The sequence below is a fragment of the Notothenia coriiceps genome, unplaced genomic scaffold, assembly GCF_000735185.1.
Source record: "Notothenia coriiceps isolate Sejong01 unplaced genomic scaffold, NC01 NC01_scaffold00009648, whole genome shotgun sequence".
NCBI classification, from domain to species: domain Eukaryota; kingdom Metazoa; phylum Chordata; class Actinopteri; order Perciformes; family Nototheniidae; genus Notothenia; species Notothenia coriiceps.
The window spans coordinates 101,964-120,240 of NW_011342349.1; the positions used below are offsets into that span (position 1 = coordinate 101,964).

General features: G+C 39.9%; 1 protein-coding gene across 1 annotated transcript in view; it reads right to left on the reverse strand.

The window, feature by feature from the left end:
- The window catches only part of LOC104945415 (peripheral-type benzodiazepine receptor-associated protein 1-like), a 41,553-nt gene that overhangs the window by 499 nt on the left and 22,777 nt on the right, over window positions 1-18,277 (reverse strand). The window contains exons 4-7 of the mRNA XM_010771077.1: window positions 10,729-10,818; window positions 8,930-9,052; window positions 5,421-5,525; window positions 1,054-1,258 (exon numbers count right to left, since the gene is read on the reverse strand). Of these exons, the coding sequence (XP_010769379.1) occupies window positions 1,054-1,258; window positions 5,421-5,525; window positions 8,930-9,052; window positions 10,729-10,818 (523 nt within the window). The remainder of the gene's footprint in view (window positions 1-1,053; window positions 1,259-5,420; window positions 5,526-8,929; window positions 9,053-10,728; window positions 10,819-18,277) is intronic.

Genomic DNA, 18,277 nt, shown 5'->3' on the forward strand with positions numbered 1-18,277 from the left:
GAAAACACACACACACACACACACACACACACACACACACACACACACACACACACACACAACGCAGGAAATAGAAAACTGAGGTCTAAGGGTGTGAACAGCTAAATTCCTTGAGGATATTAAAGCAAGTCAACAACATGGCTCCTCTGTATCAGTGGTTTTTCTGGTTTGTGAATGAGTAATATTATGCATTAGCACAAAAGCATCCCCCCCCGCCCCTGTTTCAAGTGAAGGAAAAGATAAAACAGGATTTCCAGCACTTCAAAGGCCCTGGTCTCTGCCAGACTGTATAAATCTACATCGTTGATACGGCTCTATCTGCTGCCGCTGCAGGTTGCACAATGTGTGTTTGAATGCTAATGTGGTAAACCACATTCATGTCATACATCAGTCAGGCCTGTGATCAATTAGGATAGATATTGATCATGAATAAGCAGTATCGCCATTAATGGTGTCCACCTCTGGTCAGGAGCGAGCTGATGCAGCTGTGATGTGAGCTGTCTGCGGATCAGATCACTCATTTCATTCTGATCACAGGCCCTTTGATCACATGTGATTTGGTTGATGCTTTTATCTATTGTTTAAAGTGTATTCATTATTTTGAATAACGTGTTGACAACACTACGGAAACCCTTTACCCTGATAGTGAATGTGACGTATTCCTATGAAAAGTACTCGATTGAGATTTAGCATTGCATTTTAATAGCTTTGTCAGTCACGTTTTTATACGTTGTTTTTTTTCTTATTGGTTTCTGTGACAAACAATAAGACAAGTCAACTTCAGATGCGCCAAACGTTCTCAACCATCCTAATCTTATGCAAAATGATGAGTCATGTTCATCATTTGGAGGTGTCGGGCCGATTGTAAAGCCCACTAAACACTGTAGTAGTCCAATCAGGGTCATTTCACAAAGAAATCTGTGAGATTGGTGCAGTTCTTTCAAGCACAAGTTGCCACATTATCATTGTAAGTAAACATATACAATCTGAAAGGCAGACAAAGTACCAAAAAAATTGATATATATATGAAGTTTGTCCAGAGCTGAGACCCACCTATCTTTGTGTGGGCTTCAAATCCAAGGCTGACTTGTGAACGTCTTTGCTCTGATGACAGAGGGAACTGGGATCTGGAGTCGGGATTTCTTTTAGGGATGTACGCAGTATCTGATTGCAAACGGAAATTCAGCAGCTCGTTGGACAGCTGATGGAAGTGATCACTCTGTGACCTGCATCTCTGCTCCAGGTCACAAACCTTGACCTTTGATAGAGAAGAGGGGGGGGAGAGGGGAAGGTAAAGAATGGATCATGAGGGGAACTTAACACACAAAGCATGTAGGGCACTTCATCACATGTAATGTTCAGATGTTAATTCTCTGAAGAACAGCCAATGATTCATCTACAGTATTAATGCTGATCAAACACAGAACCAATTAGAAGAGGATCCCTACAGAGGCTGTTTCATTATATAGTAGCATGTTATTTTGAAACCACTGCAGTCTAACCAAAGGATGTGTGGAGTCATCTGCACTGCTGCAGCTGCTCATATACAACCCGGTATAACTCTGATAACAAAGCCTGAGTACTGGAAAGATTTAAGAGGATTATTAGACTCACAGTATAGGAATTAAAGACGCCATATCATAGATATCATATCACAGGAAGTCAAGGAAGATGGATGGGATGTATGGTGAAAATAATAGTACTCAATCTAGGCACATATGGATTCTCGATTTGCACAAAATACCCAGGAAAAAGCTTTAGTGATTTGCGGAAAATTCACATATGAAACTATTCAGGGGGGAAAATAAATACCTGAAACATTCTGTCCTTTTTGTTCTGCTCAGACAAAATGGAGGGAGACAGAAACAAGTAAAGAAAGAAGAAAAATTAAAAGAAAAAAACACACAACACAGAAATGAAAACGTTGCAAAGAAGGAAAAGATAAAATGCAAAACAAAAGCTAAATTAAAGAAGAAGCAACTGAACAGAAACACAAATATGTGTGTTTGTCATACAGAAAGAAGCCTTCCAAGCACAAAATAAGGAATGTACACAGAAAGCAGAGTCAAGAGGTTGGCTTGTTTTGTATACCTGTTGAAAAGAGTGTTTTCACATGAATGTAAAGTAACAGGCCTGTGAAAGGGCCAATTCATTGATTTGATGAATTTGTGAGAAAGCAACTCTCGTGGAGTTTCCATTTCTCTGTCCAAACTCTTGATGTTTGTCGGAGCCAAACTAAGGCTGCTTGTTCAGCAAAACCGTATTAAAGTGCTTCAGATGGATAATAACCTGACCTCACTCGAACTACATTCAGAGGAGTCGGAAACCTATTGTCTTGACAAAAAGGATTAAGAGTGGAATGAGAAAATAATTTAAGTAGATGATCCAGGGACAAGCATCTGTGATGAAAACAGCAGGTCGGAGATTTGATCAGAGGGGAATCTGGTATGCAAGGTCAGCCTGACTGCAAGATTAGAGGGAAATGTTGTTAAGTTTGAAAGAATATGTTACAAAACAGTAAAGAAGGAACAGGCAGGAATAAGACAGGAAACACAGAAGCTGAGCCACTGTTTGTTTTCAAATCTCAAATGTATCGCTCACAAACAGGTGCGGTATTGGATAACCGACAGTATTACAGTGTTTGTCCACAAATAATACCGTGTACTGACTTTTGAATTAAATGTAACCACCTGTTCATACCCTGGAGATTAGTAAAAGAGGAACATATGACAATCTCCTTTCATTTACAGATTGTTCTACAAATTGCTTTACAAGAAGACATGGGGACAACAGAGATAGTGTAAGAGGCAGACAATAATGTTTAGAAGCAAGTGTAAAAAGTATTAAATAATTTTTTTTTTTTTATTATTCCTAAAAGTCTTTTAATTTGTTTTGTAAAGGACTTTGAATTGTCACGTACAGAAAAGTGCTATATAACTTGCCTTGCCGGAGAAAATAAATTGTGTTTTAATTTAGGGGGGGGGGTTTGCGGAGAAACAGTCATGGGCAGTACTTTCTTTCATTCTATTGTGTGGATTTTGAAGGCACTTTATAGAGCACACAGTATACTTCAGAAATCTAAAACTATAATGGCAGAAAGTAAATAAAGTAACCAGATTTGGGATGTAGTGTGTGTCACCCTCTATCTCCTGTTAGTGTTCTTGTACCTGCTGCCGTGGGACAACTGACCAATTGAACTAAAAAAACCTTCTTCACAACAAGATCAACCACTGTGTAGTTTGAAGAAAAAGGTGACACTGAGTAAAAGGTCTTTGTGTGTTCATGTTACCTAACCTCTCACAGGTGTAGTGCTTCGTCATGCTCTTGGTCAGCTTGGACCTGAGCTTGCAGAGAGCAAACAGAAACACACAGTGGCACCTGACACTGTGATCACAGTGCATGAGGTGAAGATGACAGCACACCGCCGACATACTGTCAACACAATATCCTGGCAGAGACTCAGTGGTTGATCACAGCACTGGTACATGAATAGATTCTAGATGCTACTCCTGATGGCACGGTTCTGGTGAGCAGTAGGATTTATTTTGGGGTCTGAAGTGGCTCCTGGCATCATGAAACATCTTTTTGTTTAGTCGTACATTACTGGGCCTTGGCCTAGATATTGTTCTTTGTGTTTGTTTGGTCTTTGAACAGACACCAATGCACATACAGGACATTAAACAGGTACATGGAGACAACCAGCACGAAGACCTCCCAGATTACTAAAGCTTCAGTCACTGTTCAGCTCTTTATCAAAGCCTGTGTGGTCTAGTCCAGTGGGTATGTGAATATTAACATATCAGTCATTTGAATAAGCTTTTTTTTTAGCTTTTTGTCTGATCTATTTATGGTGTGTAAATAATGAACAGGAAATGACACTGCAAAAGGACGAGAAATACAATGTTTTAAAGTAAATATTTGTTCATTTAACAATTAAAAATGTAGGATTGAAAAAGTAAATCAGGGTGAATTATGAATGACAGACATGAAGAGGAAAACATCCCCAAACTCCTTAATTATAATATTCTTGCATAAATTAGTGCCACGCATTTGGGCCAGTCTTGGTAAACAGAAAGGCATATAATTAGCATTTTAGATATTTGAAAAGCCTTAGAAGTTCACAAAGAGTGTAAATGTATCAACAGCAAGAAAGGCAACACTTTAGGCAGATCTTCGTCACACTATCTAACAATATGAAAAGGTGTTGCTGCATTTTCTCAAGAAATCTGCTGATTTTTTGAAAGCTTTCTGAGGTCTTTTCATCTTTCTGATACAGTATCAGATATTCAATGACAGTGAGTCAGCAGAAACTGGTCACTGACACATCAAATACTGACAACAAGGAGGGAGACAGAAAAAAAGTAAAGAAAGAAGATAAATTACGGGGAAAAAACATACTGAAGAAACAACACAGAAATGAAAACGTTGCAAAGGAGGAAAAGATACAAATCCAAAACAATAATATATTTATCAATACAGATAAATATAAAAAAGCAATATAACATTAAAGAAGAAGGAACTGAACAGAAACACAAATATGTTCGTTTTTCAGACTGAAAGGCAGAAAAGAGGTTGGTTTGTTTGAACCTGCACAGCAGTTTTGTATACCTGTTGAAAAGTGTGTTTCCCCATGAATGTAAAGAAACAGACATGTGAAAGGGGCAATTAATTGATCCAATGAATTTGTGAGAATAAAGTAACTCCAGTTTCCATTTCTCGGTCAAAACTCTTGATTTTTTTTTCTTGATTTTTTGTATTGACTTTTACTCTGGAAGAATGAACGTCCTCCAACATTTAAACTTTTCATTGATCAGATAACACATTTTTTACCTCTGGAGAAAATGACATTGGAAAAATATAATCGTGGAAATATCTTTCAAGCCCTGTGGTTGCCATTTTTTTCTTATTTGGAAAATATATCTGAGATATGACCAGTGATGGAATGGTGCATTCTGTGGCTATTTTTCCTGACGGCCGGAAATACTAGTTGTGTTGTCATTGTCTATATTGTCGCTGTATTGTATAATTAATTGTATAATTATTTGTTTGTTTTACTTTGATGTGGGTTTATTTATTTATTTATTTATTTTTCTCCGTTTTATGTTTATTTTCATGGCTCTGTTGTTTAAATTATATTGATAAGCATTTTTATCTTAATCAAAGTCCTCTCTCTCAAATATTCTTCTTTTTTATTTTTTGGTTTCGTCAGTGTGGGCATTTGCGGGTGGAGGGAGGGAGGGGGGAGTGTAGTGAGTGTACTGTGGTACTGTGATATTACAATATAAATGAAATGTCATCGATTACTGTACACTATAATGAAATAAAAAGACTTGTAAAAAAAAATTCAGAATGTCATAATGATAACAAATAAGATTTCAACAACCAGTTTCAAATGTTTGCCTGTATCCGTATGGCCGTACCTTTTGCAGTTGATTGATCTCCTTCTGCTTGGTGTGAAGGGCCACCAAGGCTTGCTCATGCTCCGTCTGCAGCTGCTGCTTCAGCTCCACAGCCTCTTGCATATGCTGCAGGAGAAACAGAGAGGATGTGGCTTTGTTGAAGGATGTTATTTACACAGTATATTTGACAGTATCCCACTTCAGGGAAAGAGAAACCAAAACATTTTTCTTCCTTTAAATCTAAATTGATTTCACTGTGAAAGAATGATACAGTATGGGATGTTTATCTCATTTGTAATGTATATCTATCAGATGCAGCCTACTCCGAAGTGACTCAGACGAAGCTGTAACGCCTGGTCACCCACGCTGCTCCTCAATCTACCCTTTCCCAAATTAGCCGAGTCATGACTATACACTATCTTTCCGGAGTCACGACCAGCTGTCGGATCTAGCAGGAACAGAGTTAAGGCCATAAGATGTTTCAGAGAGCTTAGGAAGAAAAGACAGCTTAAAAGGCTCTGACATTCATCATTTTCTCTCTGTGTTCTCTCTGCCTTGAAAAAAGGAAAGAAAAGCCTCTTTACCTCCCGGAGTGGCTTCGAGGTGTCCTGAGCAGGCAGCCGCTGCTTTGCATAATCAGGAAGAAGTTTTAAGCTGCAGAGCACTGGGCTGGCTGAGAAGCTGTCACTGCAGCCTTAGTGAACACTTTCTCTTTTTTTTTTAAAGTCATGGATATTTAGGGAAGGCTTGATGAACTAACCTACATTTTCAGCAAACAGCCTGTGATGTCATGTTAAAACAGACTTCCTAATCATACTTTAGGCCATAACTCAAAAGATATCTTTTAGATATACTCATTCAAATTGGCTCCAACACACGGGCTGTGCATACTCAGAAAGTATTAAAGGTGGAGTATAGTAATTTTGGAGAAACCAGCTCGAGTGCGCTAGAATTTGAAAATACACAGCCGGAAGAAATCTGCCACTTCCTTACAGAGCCCCTCCTCCAACACACACGAACGCGCACATGACCAATGAGGGCACGAGATAAGTTTGTGCACAGATGGAAGGCTGACAGGCAGGTAGGCCATCCAGTTATTTTAGCCGGGCCGGCTAAAATGATTGTTCGTGCTTTTTACAGTACTACGGCTTCCACAGATGACATTTTTGTATGGATTTTTTGTCAAGGCAATTAAGATATTCATTGCTATCAGGATGTTAAGAGTATTCCATGGAATATAACAAAAAGTGTATCTCGAGCCGGTTTCTCAAACTTACCTACCCCACCTTTAAGTGTAATGTAATGTCTGGTAGGAAGTGAAAAACTGTTGCAGACATTGAGTATAAGATCAAAATAACAATATGAGGTTAACTTTATCTCTTTAAAAATGTTGAAAAATGTTTAATATCAGGGTTTAGACATTGTTCAATTGCTATTAGAACCACTCCTACATAAACAGCATTACAAGTAGAAATGGAAGGATTGCCACTGGAATTAAGGAGAATAACGCCATAGTTAAATGACAGAGTAAATGCAAAAGGAGAATCACAACAAACAAGAGACACCGAGACCCTGCTGCTTCCTGAAAAGCCTGCAGCTACAGAGAGGAGGGAATTTGTGTGTACACAATACTGTAAAGACAAAGATCTTGAGAAGGGGCATATGTACTGCCTGGATGAGCTGTAAACCTGACACCTGAGATTTGGACTCGACTATTTACAGATCCTGGGTACTACTGTATATGTAGTGTGACTCACGGGAGGAAGACTGTAGGTATAAGCCTGCCACGCAGTATTCACTCCCCTCCTGTACATCTGACAATAACTCTCTTTGTTACCAGATTATATAACTTTAAAGTCAAGATTGACAGTTCTGGATCTCATTAGCTTTGACTCAAGAAAAAGTCTGTCTTTTTTTCTTCATGTTGCATCTCCTCCATCTTGCTCTCTCCTCCCACTTCGCCCTGTGTAATGTTCTCTAAATAGTCTCTTTGTCTTCATAATCAATACACAATAAGAAAGTGACAAACCTTTCTTTGCTGTATTAGGGTGCGGGTCAGTTTTTCTCAGATGGGTACATTTTTCTCTCAAATATCCTGACATACAGGCAATCAATAGGAGATGCAGGGCGTGAGGATTTTTAATGAAAGTGCCTCTCATGGCACACTGAGACTGTGTCTGATTACTATTGGCAGACCATAACAGGGTGGAAAAAAAGAGCCTCTCCATGAATGCAATGACACTTCACCTCATGAGTCGCCATACCCTTCTTCTAAAGTTTTTGCAGAAAACCAACACCTGGGAGATGGAGATTTTCCCCAAAAGAAACAGCGAAAAATCGGGGTCTGAAAAACCTCCAGATCTGATGAATTGTGCGAGGAGAACAGAACCACCTTAGTGAGCGAGGGATGAATGAGTGCAGATTGGAAAGCTGGAGGAATGTAGTGAGATATACAGTATGTCCGAGAAAGAGCGGAGAGATAGAATCAGTGGTGATAAAGGGTTTAGATTCTTTTGCTTTGCCTACTCAGCAGAAAGATACGTGTAGGGTCTCTGAGACGTATAGCTCGGTGGATTTCTACAACAAATAATGGGAGAGATGAAGAAGAAACAATTTCACATTCATCGTATTGAAGCCTGAACTAAAGTTAGATTGATTTACATAATCTAATCCATAACTGCAGATCATTAAATGTGAGCAAAGAAAGGACTATATGAAAAATGGCATATTGGAATCCTTTGAGGAATAATAATAATAGTAATCTTTTTCGGAAAAAAACTCTGCTTTACAACAATACTCAAAATACTTGGTGTATTTATCTGGCGTGGATCACATGGACTTTTTTAAACTAATACCACAAAGTAGTAGAGACGACTCAGAACTCAAAGTTGTCATAGTTAGAAATCAAGTACATGATTTGCCAAAATGTTAAAGGTTTAAGGGGATATGAAAAAACGTTATCATTGCTTGTCCGCGTATTTGGGTGTCTAGAGTGCCGGCCTACAGACAGACTGGGAAATAAGACAAAAAAAGTCATAAAACATTGTATCCCACAAGCCATTGAGATTTGGCTCCACTTCCTACGTCCCATTCAGGCTCATCAGAGTTTTTTACGGCTTTGCAAAAGTTATTTTTCTTGCAAGTCTCTAGGTCTCTTTGATTTTGGTCAGGGACCTGACAGGCTCAACAATTAGGCTTTTACATCAGAGGGTAAATACATGTACATTCGGACAGACAGTATAAAATAGAGTAATAAAATAATGTATTTTTATTTTAAAGTATGTAAAATTAGTAAACTCTGTGCCCTTTAAGTAATAGGTAAAAGGGTGCTAATGCGAAGGATGCTATGATTGGAAATCAAACAAAAACGTATCACATTGTTTCTATAAAAAAGATATAATGCATGGATTAAATGATGAATGCACAGAAGCATACTGGTGGAGGAAGCAGAGTTAAGCGATGTACACGAGAGTGTTTATGGGATCACGTGAATGAGATGATGGGATATAGCAACATAAGCAACATCTCACCTTCAGCACCTGCTCCAGGTTCTCCACTCTGCCTTGGAGGTGGCTCTTCTGCTGCTGGGCCACGTCTCTCTCCTGGCTCACGACAGCTAAGGTCTGTCTCAGCTGGTCACAGTCTGATCGCACCTAAGTGAACAAGAAACAAGTCCCGTTTTAAGGGAGGGAGGGAGGGAGGGAGAAGAACAAGATAAAAAGAGCAAGGAGGTTAAGAGGACAATATAAAAAGGTACACAGGCACCAGGAAAATCATTACAACGTGAGAGGAAATGCTTACCCTTACATAGTTTAAGGGGAAAAGAAGTTAGGTAACTTCTACAAGGTTTGTCCTTGCAGTAGACCTACTTTTTATATTCATGAATAGAGGCATTTCTTTTCTTTTTTAGCTGGAGGGTTGATTGGAGTTCATAGTCGGAGGAGAAATTAATCAGCACATTTCAATTTAGGCTTGATGAGAAAGAGCTGCTGACTTGAGCGTTCTGCGTCTCGTTCCTTCATCAGTCAGAGGCCTTGAGCTAAGCTGGTTCCTCTAAAGGTGGCCTCTCAGGATCAAGCAGAGCCATCCATCAGCCATACACCAATCGTCTCATTAACGGGCAAAAGAGATGAGCAGACAAAAAGATAAGCTCACTCAAAGTGCTTACTCTCTGACTGTTGCAAAGGCAATGAGTTTATTCATATCGGGAAATGTAGGACAAGTGCTCAAGTAGCATCTAAGCTATGTCCCGTTGGACAAGCAGCTAAATTATCATTGTTACACATTCATTTACATACCCAAACATAATCATTTATAATACACTTAATTTATGAGCAAAAAGAACCTCAAAAACCAATCTATAATCTAAGAACAGACATGAAATATAACCTTAAAAACTGTGATCTGGGAATTAAGCCAATAGTTAGCATTTTAGCCTATACCTTCTATATATAATAAAATCCAATATATGTTAGATACATATTCTGTATTATTCAGTAAAGGGCTGCTGGTACTGAAATTCAAATACTTCTCTAGCCATTTTAAATCCTTGAATCACTTTATGGAGTCCAATATAAGACTAACAATAAATACTATGATTTTGAGTCAAACTTTTTGTATTCTCTTTTAACTCTAAACTGTCTCCGGAAGATGTATTATTAGTTTCTGTGATAACTATGTTACATGCCACCATCACCACCTTCCTATTTCTCTTCCTTTTCCATTCCTTAATTTTCTCTCTATGCATCTTCCACTATTTGCAGCCCGTCACTCTCATTCATATGAGACTCGACACGCTTTTCATCTCTGTGCCCACCTTGGCGGTGCACAGATGGCATCTTCTTGTGTGGCATGGTGGAGCAAAATCTCCGAGCTGAGTCCCTGGACACGTGTCATATGTGCCCCCATTGTGAAAGTCACCATTAGCAGCAAAGAAGCTAATCGCCTACCGTCTGGGTCTGTGTGTTTATGTATGCATGTGTGAAGTGGGGATGAAGGCCGATTACGGGAAAAGAAAAGCAGCAATGATGTGTGTGTATAAGACGGAAAACATGACGTTAATAGCACATTTATACATCGTTGGCGTGAAGAGGCAACACATGATAACACATATAATGATGGTAACCAGGCTGCAGGTGTATTGATCTACAGAGATGAATCACAGCCGGCAACGTATGACTGATGTTACAGATATTTATAAGACGTGTGCATGTGGTATGTAGCCCCTATGATTAGTAGTGCCTTATAGAATATCTTTTACCATTGATCATAGCATGGCCATTGATCATCAGTGTGTGTTTCCTTGCTTTCACATGTGTCAGAGCCATACCTGGTCATACTTGGACGTCTTCAGGTGGTGTGTGATCAGCTCAAGGTTCAGACGATTTTTCTCCTGCAAGGCAGCATGGAGCTTTGCTCTCTGAAGAAGGAACAAGAGAAACAGAAGAGAGTTAAGTGTGTTGTTACATTATGATACATTATCTTCCTCATTGCAAAGACGTTCCTGTCTGACTGCATCATGTATGCAAGCCACACACTGCAACTCCATCTTAAAACTATTATATAAGTGACAGATGAAAGGGCCAGGTTAGTGGCGATCCCTCCCTCCCTGTGTGTGTGTGTGTGTGTGTGTGTGTGTGTGTGTGTGTGTGTGTGTGTGAGAGTGAGTGAGTGAGTGAGTGAGTGAGTGAGTGAGTGAGTGAGTGTGTGTGTGAGTGAGTGTGTGTGTGTGTGTGTGTGTGTGTGTGTGTGTGTGTGTGTGTGTGTGTGTGTGTGTGTGTGTGAGAGAGAGTGTGTGTTGTGTGTGAGAGAGAGAGTGAGAGAGAGAGAGAGGAGAGAGAGAGAGAGAGAGAGAGTGTGTGTGTGTGTGTGTGTGAGAGAGAGAGAGTGTGTGTGTGTGTGTGTGTGTGTGTGTGTGAGAGTGGTGTGAGAGTGTGTGTGTGTGTGTGTGTGTGTGTGTGTGTGTGTGTGTGTGTGTGTGTGTGTGTGTGTGTGTGTGTGTGTGTGTGTGTGTGTATGTGTGTGTCTAAGCTTTTCTCCAAGACACTGTCTGGAGGACAAAACCCACAGCTGCATACTGTCACCCTCCATTTGGTATGTGGCATTAGGAGTGGAGGGGGAAGAGCTGAAAGAAGAGGGGCACACAGGAAGAGAGAGACAAGAGAGAGATGGATGGAGGGATGGTGTGGAAGAGCAATTGGGAAAAGGTTTGAGGGAGAAATATTCAGGGAGAAGTAACAACCCGAGGAATTTGAAAGATGGAATAAGGGAGAGTCAGTTGAATGCTAAATAATCTAACAAGTGCTCTTTGTCTCCTGCATCTCAATATGAGATTAAGTTTCATAACACGTGAAAATAATTTAAAAGAGGTGTGCACTTCCTGAGTGACTCGCCACTGCCCAGATCCAGGTTCTGAAGTTGTCATGCCGCTGGTGCTGCAGGTACTCAAGCGTTACATAATTACGCCAGACTCAAACTAGGGCAACGCTCTCCTCCTATCACAGCTCCGAGCATTCAAGAGTGATTTCACTGCGACTGGTCATATCCTGGCTCATAATACCACTTCATGCTAGTGCACTAAGCTCAAATTGCTGATTGTGATCCTCAGAATAAGAACTATAATATGTTTATAAGTCATTTATAATAGCAGTTAAATAAAAAGCAACAGGAGATGATCACAGTTTTCATTATTGCAGAACGTAAAAGCAGGATCAAATGTAAGGCTTTAGGATAAGTAGGGTTTGTTTCAACATGTCTTATTGATCAGAAAATATTGCCCCTAAATAAAAATAACTAGCTTGATAGTCTCCTTGAAAGGATTTAATCTAATTGCCCTATACATATGAGTCGTAAACTGGTGAAAACCCCAATCTAACGTACATTCCAGCTCCATAAAGCACAGCTGTGTTGTTTTTTCTCTACACGCTTGATGTAAACACTGCGATGCACCACACATACATGCAATATGTTCCTGATTACTATGATATACTCGAGCAGAAGGGGAGTTCAAGCATTGTATGTCAGTGTCTGCACAGGAGAAGTGCGGCTCAGAGGTTTATGATCAAATGTATCAGTGCAAATCGAGTGGACTCAATAAACCCGAGAGGAGAGAGAAACAGACAACGTGAGCGGCCAGCCTGGTTCATCCATCTCTTTGTGTGCATGCAGGGCTGTCGGAGGTAGACACAATCACACGGAGACACAGATAGAGAACAGACAAGGACGGGAAGACACAGAGACTGGTGAGTGAGTTCACTGGCTGCTCTTATTGTGTAACGCTGCCACCGCATCACATCACTGCAGACCACAGAGCAGCTAGTGCACTAAACCACACCTAGCTACAGTAGCATCCACACAGGATTCTGTTCTCCTGCCTTTCGCTGGTCATTACGGGGACACGGCACGTCATGAGGTGGCAGCTCTAGTTGTCCTCTGCGCTGACACCCCAGGGCATGGCCTTGTAGCTGACATTACATTCCATGTCATTAAGCTGACGTTTCTATCCAAAGTAACTTAACCCTGAAGACACAATAGAGAAAAAAAAGCAAGAATACTACAAGTGCATTAGTTTTAGCCAAACTATTGTTAGTGCTACTGCAGAGACTAAGCCAAACCTTTTCAATGCTACGGACAGAAGTGAGATTATACGTGCATTTGAAACAGTTTTCAGTGGAAGACCTGTAGACTTTCTACCATCCTGATAACGATGGGTAGCTCATTTCTCAGTTTTGAGCCAAGGAATCAGACAAGCGCTTTTTTGTTGAGGGTTACCTGGGTCTAAGTGGCAGAGAGGGAGTAGCGTCTGATTTGCAGATGCAGAGCAAAGTGCACATGCTGGACTGTATGGTTTGACCGTGTACTGGAAGTAGAAAGGACGGGATGCAATCACAGCTTGTCAGGTCAGTACCTGTGTCCTAAAGCAGATCTGAGCAGCTACTGGTAGCCAGTAAAGGGAGCAGAGGAGACGTCATTTCCTTAATGTAATGCCATTTTCTTAATGCCTTTCATTTTTTTGTAAAGCACTTTGAATTGCCTTGTGGTGAAACGTGCTATATAAATAAACGTGTCTTGCCTTGCCATAAGGAAGTGCAGCTGCGTTCAAAAGGAAGGTAAAGATAACTTGAAGGTTGAGTGAAAAGGGAGTAGAGGGTTTGGTTGTGGCTGCATGATAACAAAAGAAATAAAGAATGACCTTTTAAAGGTTTCTTTTTATGGGCCTCAGGAATGATGTCTGCATCTCCACTTCCTCCCACTTCCAGTGAATCACACATTCACAGCTCTGCCTAACACGTCGTAACATTTTGTAAACACACTGCTATACTGCAAAGGGGACATGTACACTCATTTCTGTGCCAATTGTAACCTTCAATATGCACCGATAAACAGTGGAATCTGGTTTGAATATAAAAAAAAGGACATCATAATGAGACCCTCTCTTAAGGAAAACTGTGAGTGCGTGTGTACGTGTGCGTGTGTGTGTGTGTGTGTGTGTGTGTGTGTGAGATTCATATGTGCATGCAGAAAAGAAATGGACAGGCTTGCAGAAGAGACCTCAACACCACTAATGACTAATACATTGACAACTTCTTTCTTCCTCCCTCATCTGTCTTTTCTCTCCATCTATCTCTGTCTCCCCCCTGCACACACAAACACACACACAAACGTGCACTTTCCCTTGCATCACCCCCATGCTTATCATTCAATCTCCAAACCCACTCATTTAGCTGCTGATCCTAAATCTGCTCTGCTCACTGTGGCCTCTCGCTGAACTTCTAAAGTCCCAGAATATACTGTGCACCAAGCCGATCCCATACCTCAGTCTCAACCAGAGCCTGCACCAGAGTTAACGTGTATTGTGTTTTCTGTGGGATCAGATCAATACCCTCAAACAATAGCTTTTTCAAATATGGTAAGAAAGGTATAAAAAAGATTGGTAACTTTTCGTCATCTATCTAGAGTTGAAAAGCTTTAAATGTTGAATACTATTTTGGAATACTAAAAGCTTTAAATGTTATAGCTTAGCTTAGCATTACGACTGGAAACAGGCAGAAATAGCTAGTATGTTGAGACACCCGGGTACTATCCAAATCAGGTAAGCAGTACCCCACGATCAATCATTCAGATTGTGTAATACATTGTGAGTTTTTGAGGCGCTGACAGGCTGATTTTGTTGTGTTTGAACAGGGAACTTATTTCCTCCGATTCCTACATAATAATACATTTTATTTTTAGGCGCCTTTCATGACACCCAAGGACACCGTACAATTTGTTAAAAAAAAGAAAGAAAACGCTAATGGGCAACATTAGCGTTTATGTCTCGTACTGTAGCTGGCGCTTCAAACATATATTTCTATTTTATACATAGAGTATGTTTGATTATCAAGATAAACAAAAGGTATGCAGGGGGGGCTTAATCTATCAGCTCATTGATCTAGTTGCCTTAGAGAACAAACCTAGGCAAGTAACGCGAGGCACACGATGAGATGCCTAAACAAACAAAGGATTTGCTCAGATCAGCTGACAAAGCAGAGCAGTTCTCCAGTAGAAGAGAAGAGCAGCAACACCAGAACCTGCTCATCAGATTATCACGGTTTCTGTGAATCCATCACAACTGTGGAAAAAAAGGCTTTTATAGACCCTCTAACGTTTTTACACTAACCCGAGTGTTTGATACAAGAGAAATACATGTTGGGTGGAGCATCGCTGCAGTTCAGATAATCTTCAATCAATGTTTTGCCCCGGCCATGTTGAAGATAAAAGGGGTCGAGCTGTATCATACATAACACAATTACAACATATTAGATTTAGGCAGTGCTTCTGGTTATTGTAATATCATGCGTCACTGCATCACTGTAAAAAACAAAACAAATCTGCAGCGTAATGTTTTATATAAAATGAACTGTTTGATCCGATCCAACAGGAAGTTACTTTGATCTTTGCAGAAAGATGTCATTTTATATCAAATGTTCACTTTTTACCTGATATTAAAGAATTGCACAGACAGTAATTGAAAATGATTGAATATAATTTACCCACCTGATCACCTGACAAGTATTCATGATAACAATTGGGCTGTATATGAAATCCTTTTTAGATAGTCCCTTCTTCATTACAAGGACTTTATTTACTTCAGTCGTCATAGCCGTTTAAGCACTTAAGGCTTTACATCATGACAACAAATCTTGAAGAAGGATTTATGCGTATTTAAGGAAGTATTCATTATTTGGAATTATAGATGTGCCACTTAAGAATTAAACGAACATTAAATGGGAATTAATTGCAACGTTTAAATCTTGCCTTATGTAAACCAACAGAAAATGACATGGACAAGATGTTGGATTATCTTAATTTAGAAATATATGGATCACACTCGTGATGTTATTTATTGCAGAAGAGAAATTGAGTAAGCCGGTAGAGTCTGCGGTGATAACGCAGGATAGATAAAGGATGAAATAATTGCTGCATTAGGAGATTTCTACATTCGCTTCTGCTGATCCTAAATGGGATTCTTTTGGTGGGTAGAGGATTGCTCCTGCTTTCCCTCAACTCCCAGCGGGATTGTCATTAATCAGATGTCACAGCGAAACACTTTGTTCCACTTAACTGTTGGTGGAAAGACACCAACGAAATCTGCTGTCTTTAGTGGGAGCACGTGGAGTCAAAGACAAGCAGAGGTGTGCCATGTGTCCATCAAACGTAACAAGTGAAGATATGACCTTCATGTCAAATATATGGAAATATATATATGCTGCATTCTGAGGTTTGCTGCATTTGATTATACTTTATAATAAAGTGTTTCCTTCTAACAGCACTTCCATTTTGAAGTTTGGAGAAGAGATCTTATTAGACAAATTCACTTTCTAGAGACCTCCCCTCACTCAACCCACAGATAAGCATAATCTCCTCTCGGTTTTCTTTGGAAGTTATATTAAGAACAGAGTAGGCTGCGCGCTACTGTATCCGAATATTAGAAATACTCTGATATATCAAACAGGTAACATATTTCACGGCTAACTACTAAAATGTGTGCAGAGTGGTTTAGTAGGACTACAGGTAATGTTTATGTGCATAGGAACACCTGTGAGTATGTGTGTGTTTCTGTGTGAGAGATTCGTATGCACTTCTGTGGAAAGACGATGGGCAAATGGAGCCATCAATGTTGTCCAACCACTTATAGCTGCGGCAACATCAGCTGCTCAGGAGCAATCAGGACCATGGACAGCTCCTCAGCATTTTTTTAAAAAGGAAGGAAGATGGTGACAAATGCCGGAAAAACCTGTATGTAGAATCTTCCTTACTGCGCAATGCCACACCTTTTATTTTGCGTATTGTAATCACATTAAAGCACTGCATATCAAACGCTGGGGTAGGAGTATAATGTATACATGTTAACCTATTTAAAGCCTTTATAGGATCTAACAACTCATTTGAAATATGGGTTACAGCCTTGCCACCAGTTTCACGTTTGTTTTAATCAACATTTGGTTGTGCTCATTTCCGAAAAGCATAGCAAAAGGCAAGCAAAGGTTGCAAAGAAGACCTGAATCATGAAAAACAGATGTAAACTATTTAAAATATTCACACAATATCCAGTTAGAGGGACACACACACACACAAATATTGATTTTGGTGACAATGGGGCATCGTTTCGTTATATTGTTATGATGTAATGAAGTTTTGAGCTGGAACAGTTGCCTTTTACAAAAGCTGACTCAAGGAACATTTTCAAAATGACTGCAATTGTAGTACCTTATTGCTGGAGTAGCACAAGTTTATTTTCACGATGATGGATCACCTACCTAAAGAATAATTCAACACCCATGCCAAACTGAAATGAAAAGAAAGCAATAACTGGCTGGAGGGGGGCAACATCGACCATCTATCTATCATATCAAGACAGTTTCAAGAAAAAGGTTTGAAGTTTGAGAAGTATGAAAATGTTACTGATGGACTACTGTACAACATATAAAAGCACCAGTATGAATATGTAGATTGAAAATCAGTTAACAACAGATTGTATCCAAATGAGGACGCACTTTCAAGGTTGCCTTTAAGGAAGTTGAACATTGGCATTGTACATCCCCACTTAAGGAATTGGTTATGAAAATTAGATCCATTTTAGAGATGCATTGAGTAGCTCTAGCCAGGTCTTCACTGCAGCAGAAAGATGATGTGTAGCAGAGCGTGTCCTCTGAAGGGCTCACTAGGTGTTTGCCTTTTCATAAGAGAATGTGTGACTTCCCTCCCACTTAATGTTCTGCCAAACATCAGCTTCTTTGGCACATGTTCAAGTCTCAAGAGCATTTTGAGATCAATTGTTATAATGCTGTTAAGACTGTGCATTACCTCTGGTTTACAACAAGTGCATGACACCTGGGCAGCTACTTTACAAGAGCGGCACAGAACATTCCCAAACAGCCATTCCCTTTAACCTTTAAGACGTGTAGTGTTCAGGTGGGCCAGATCTAGACTGCAACTGTTTGTATCGCTTATCTTTCTTTGTGCTTTTAATGAAGGGCAGTTCACAGTGAGTGTTACTATAATGTCACCAATAGATTATTCATCAAAAATATTCCCCTATGTGTTCCTCTCAACCTATGAATATAATGCGTCTCCACAGGTGCCTCATTCATAAAACATAAATGTGCGGCTAATCTTGCTTTTGTGTGTGAGTGAGAAAAATACACACAAACACACACATATATGTCACACCCACCAAACCTAGAAGGCAATGTCGAATAAGTATAAATTGTGGACCCAGATGGCAGTGAGTAACATTGATATAGTGAAGCGTGTGTGTGTGTGTGTGTGTGTGTGTGTGTGTGCAAGCATGAATGAGTTGCATAACTAGCATCTCCAGGCATACACCCGTCTTAAGC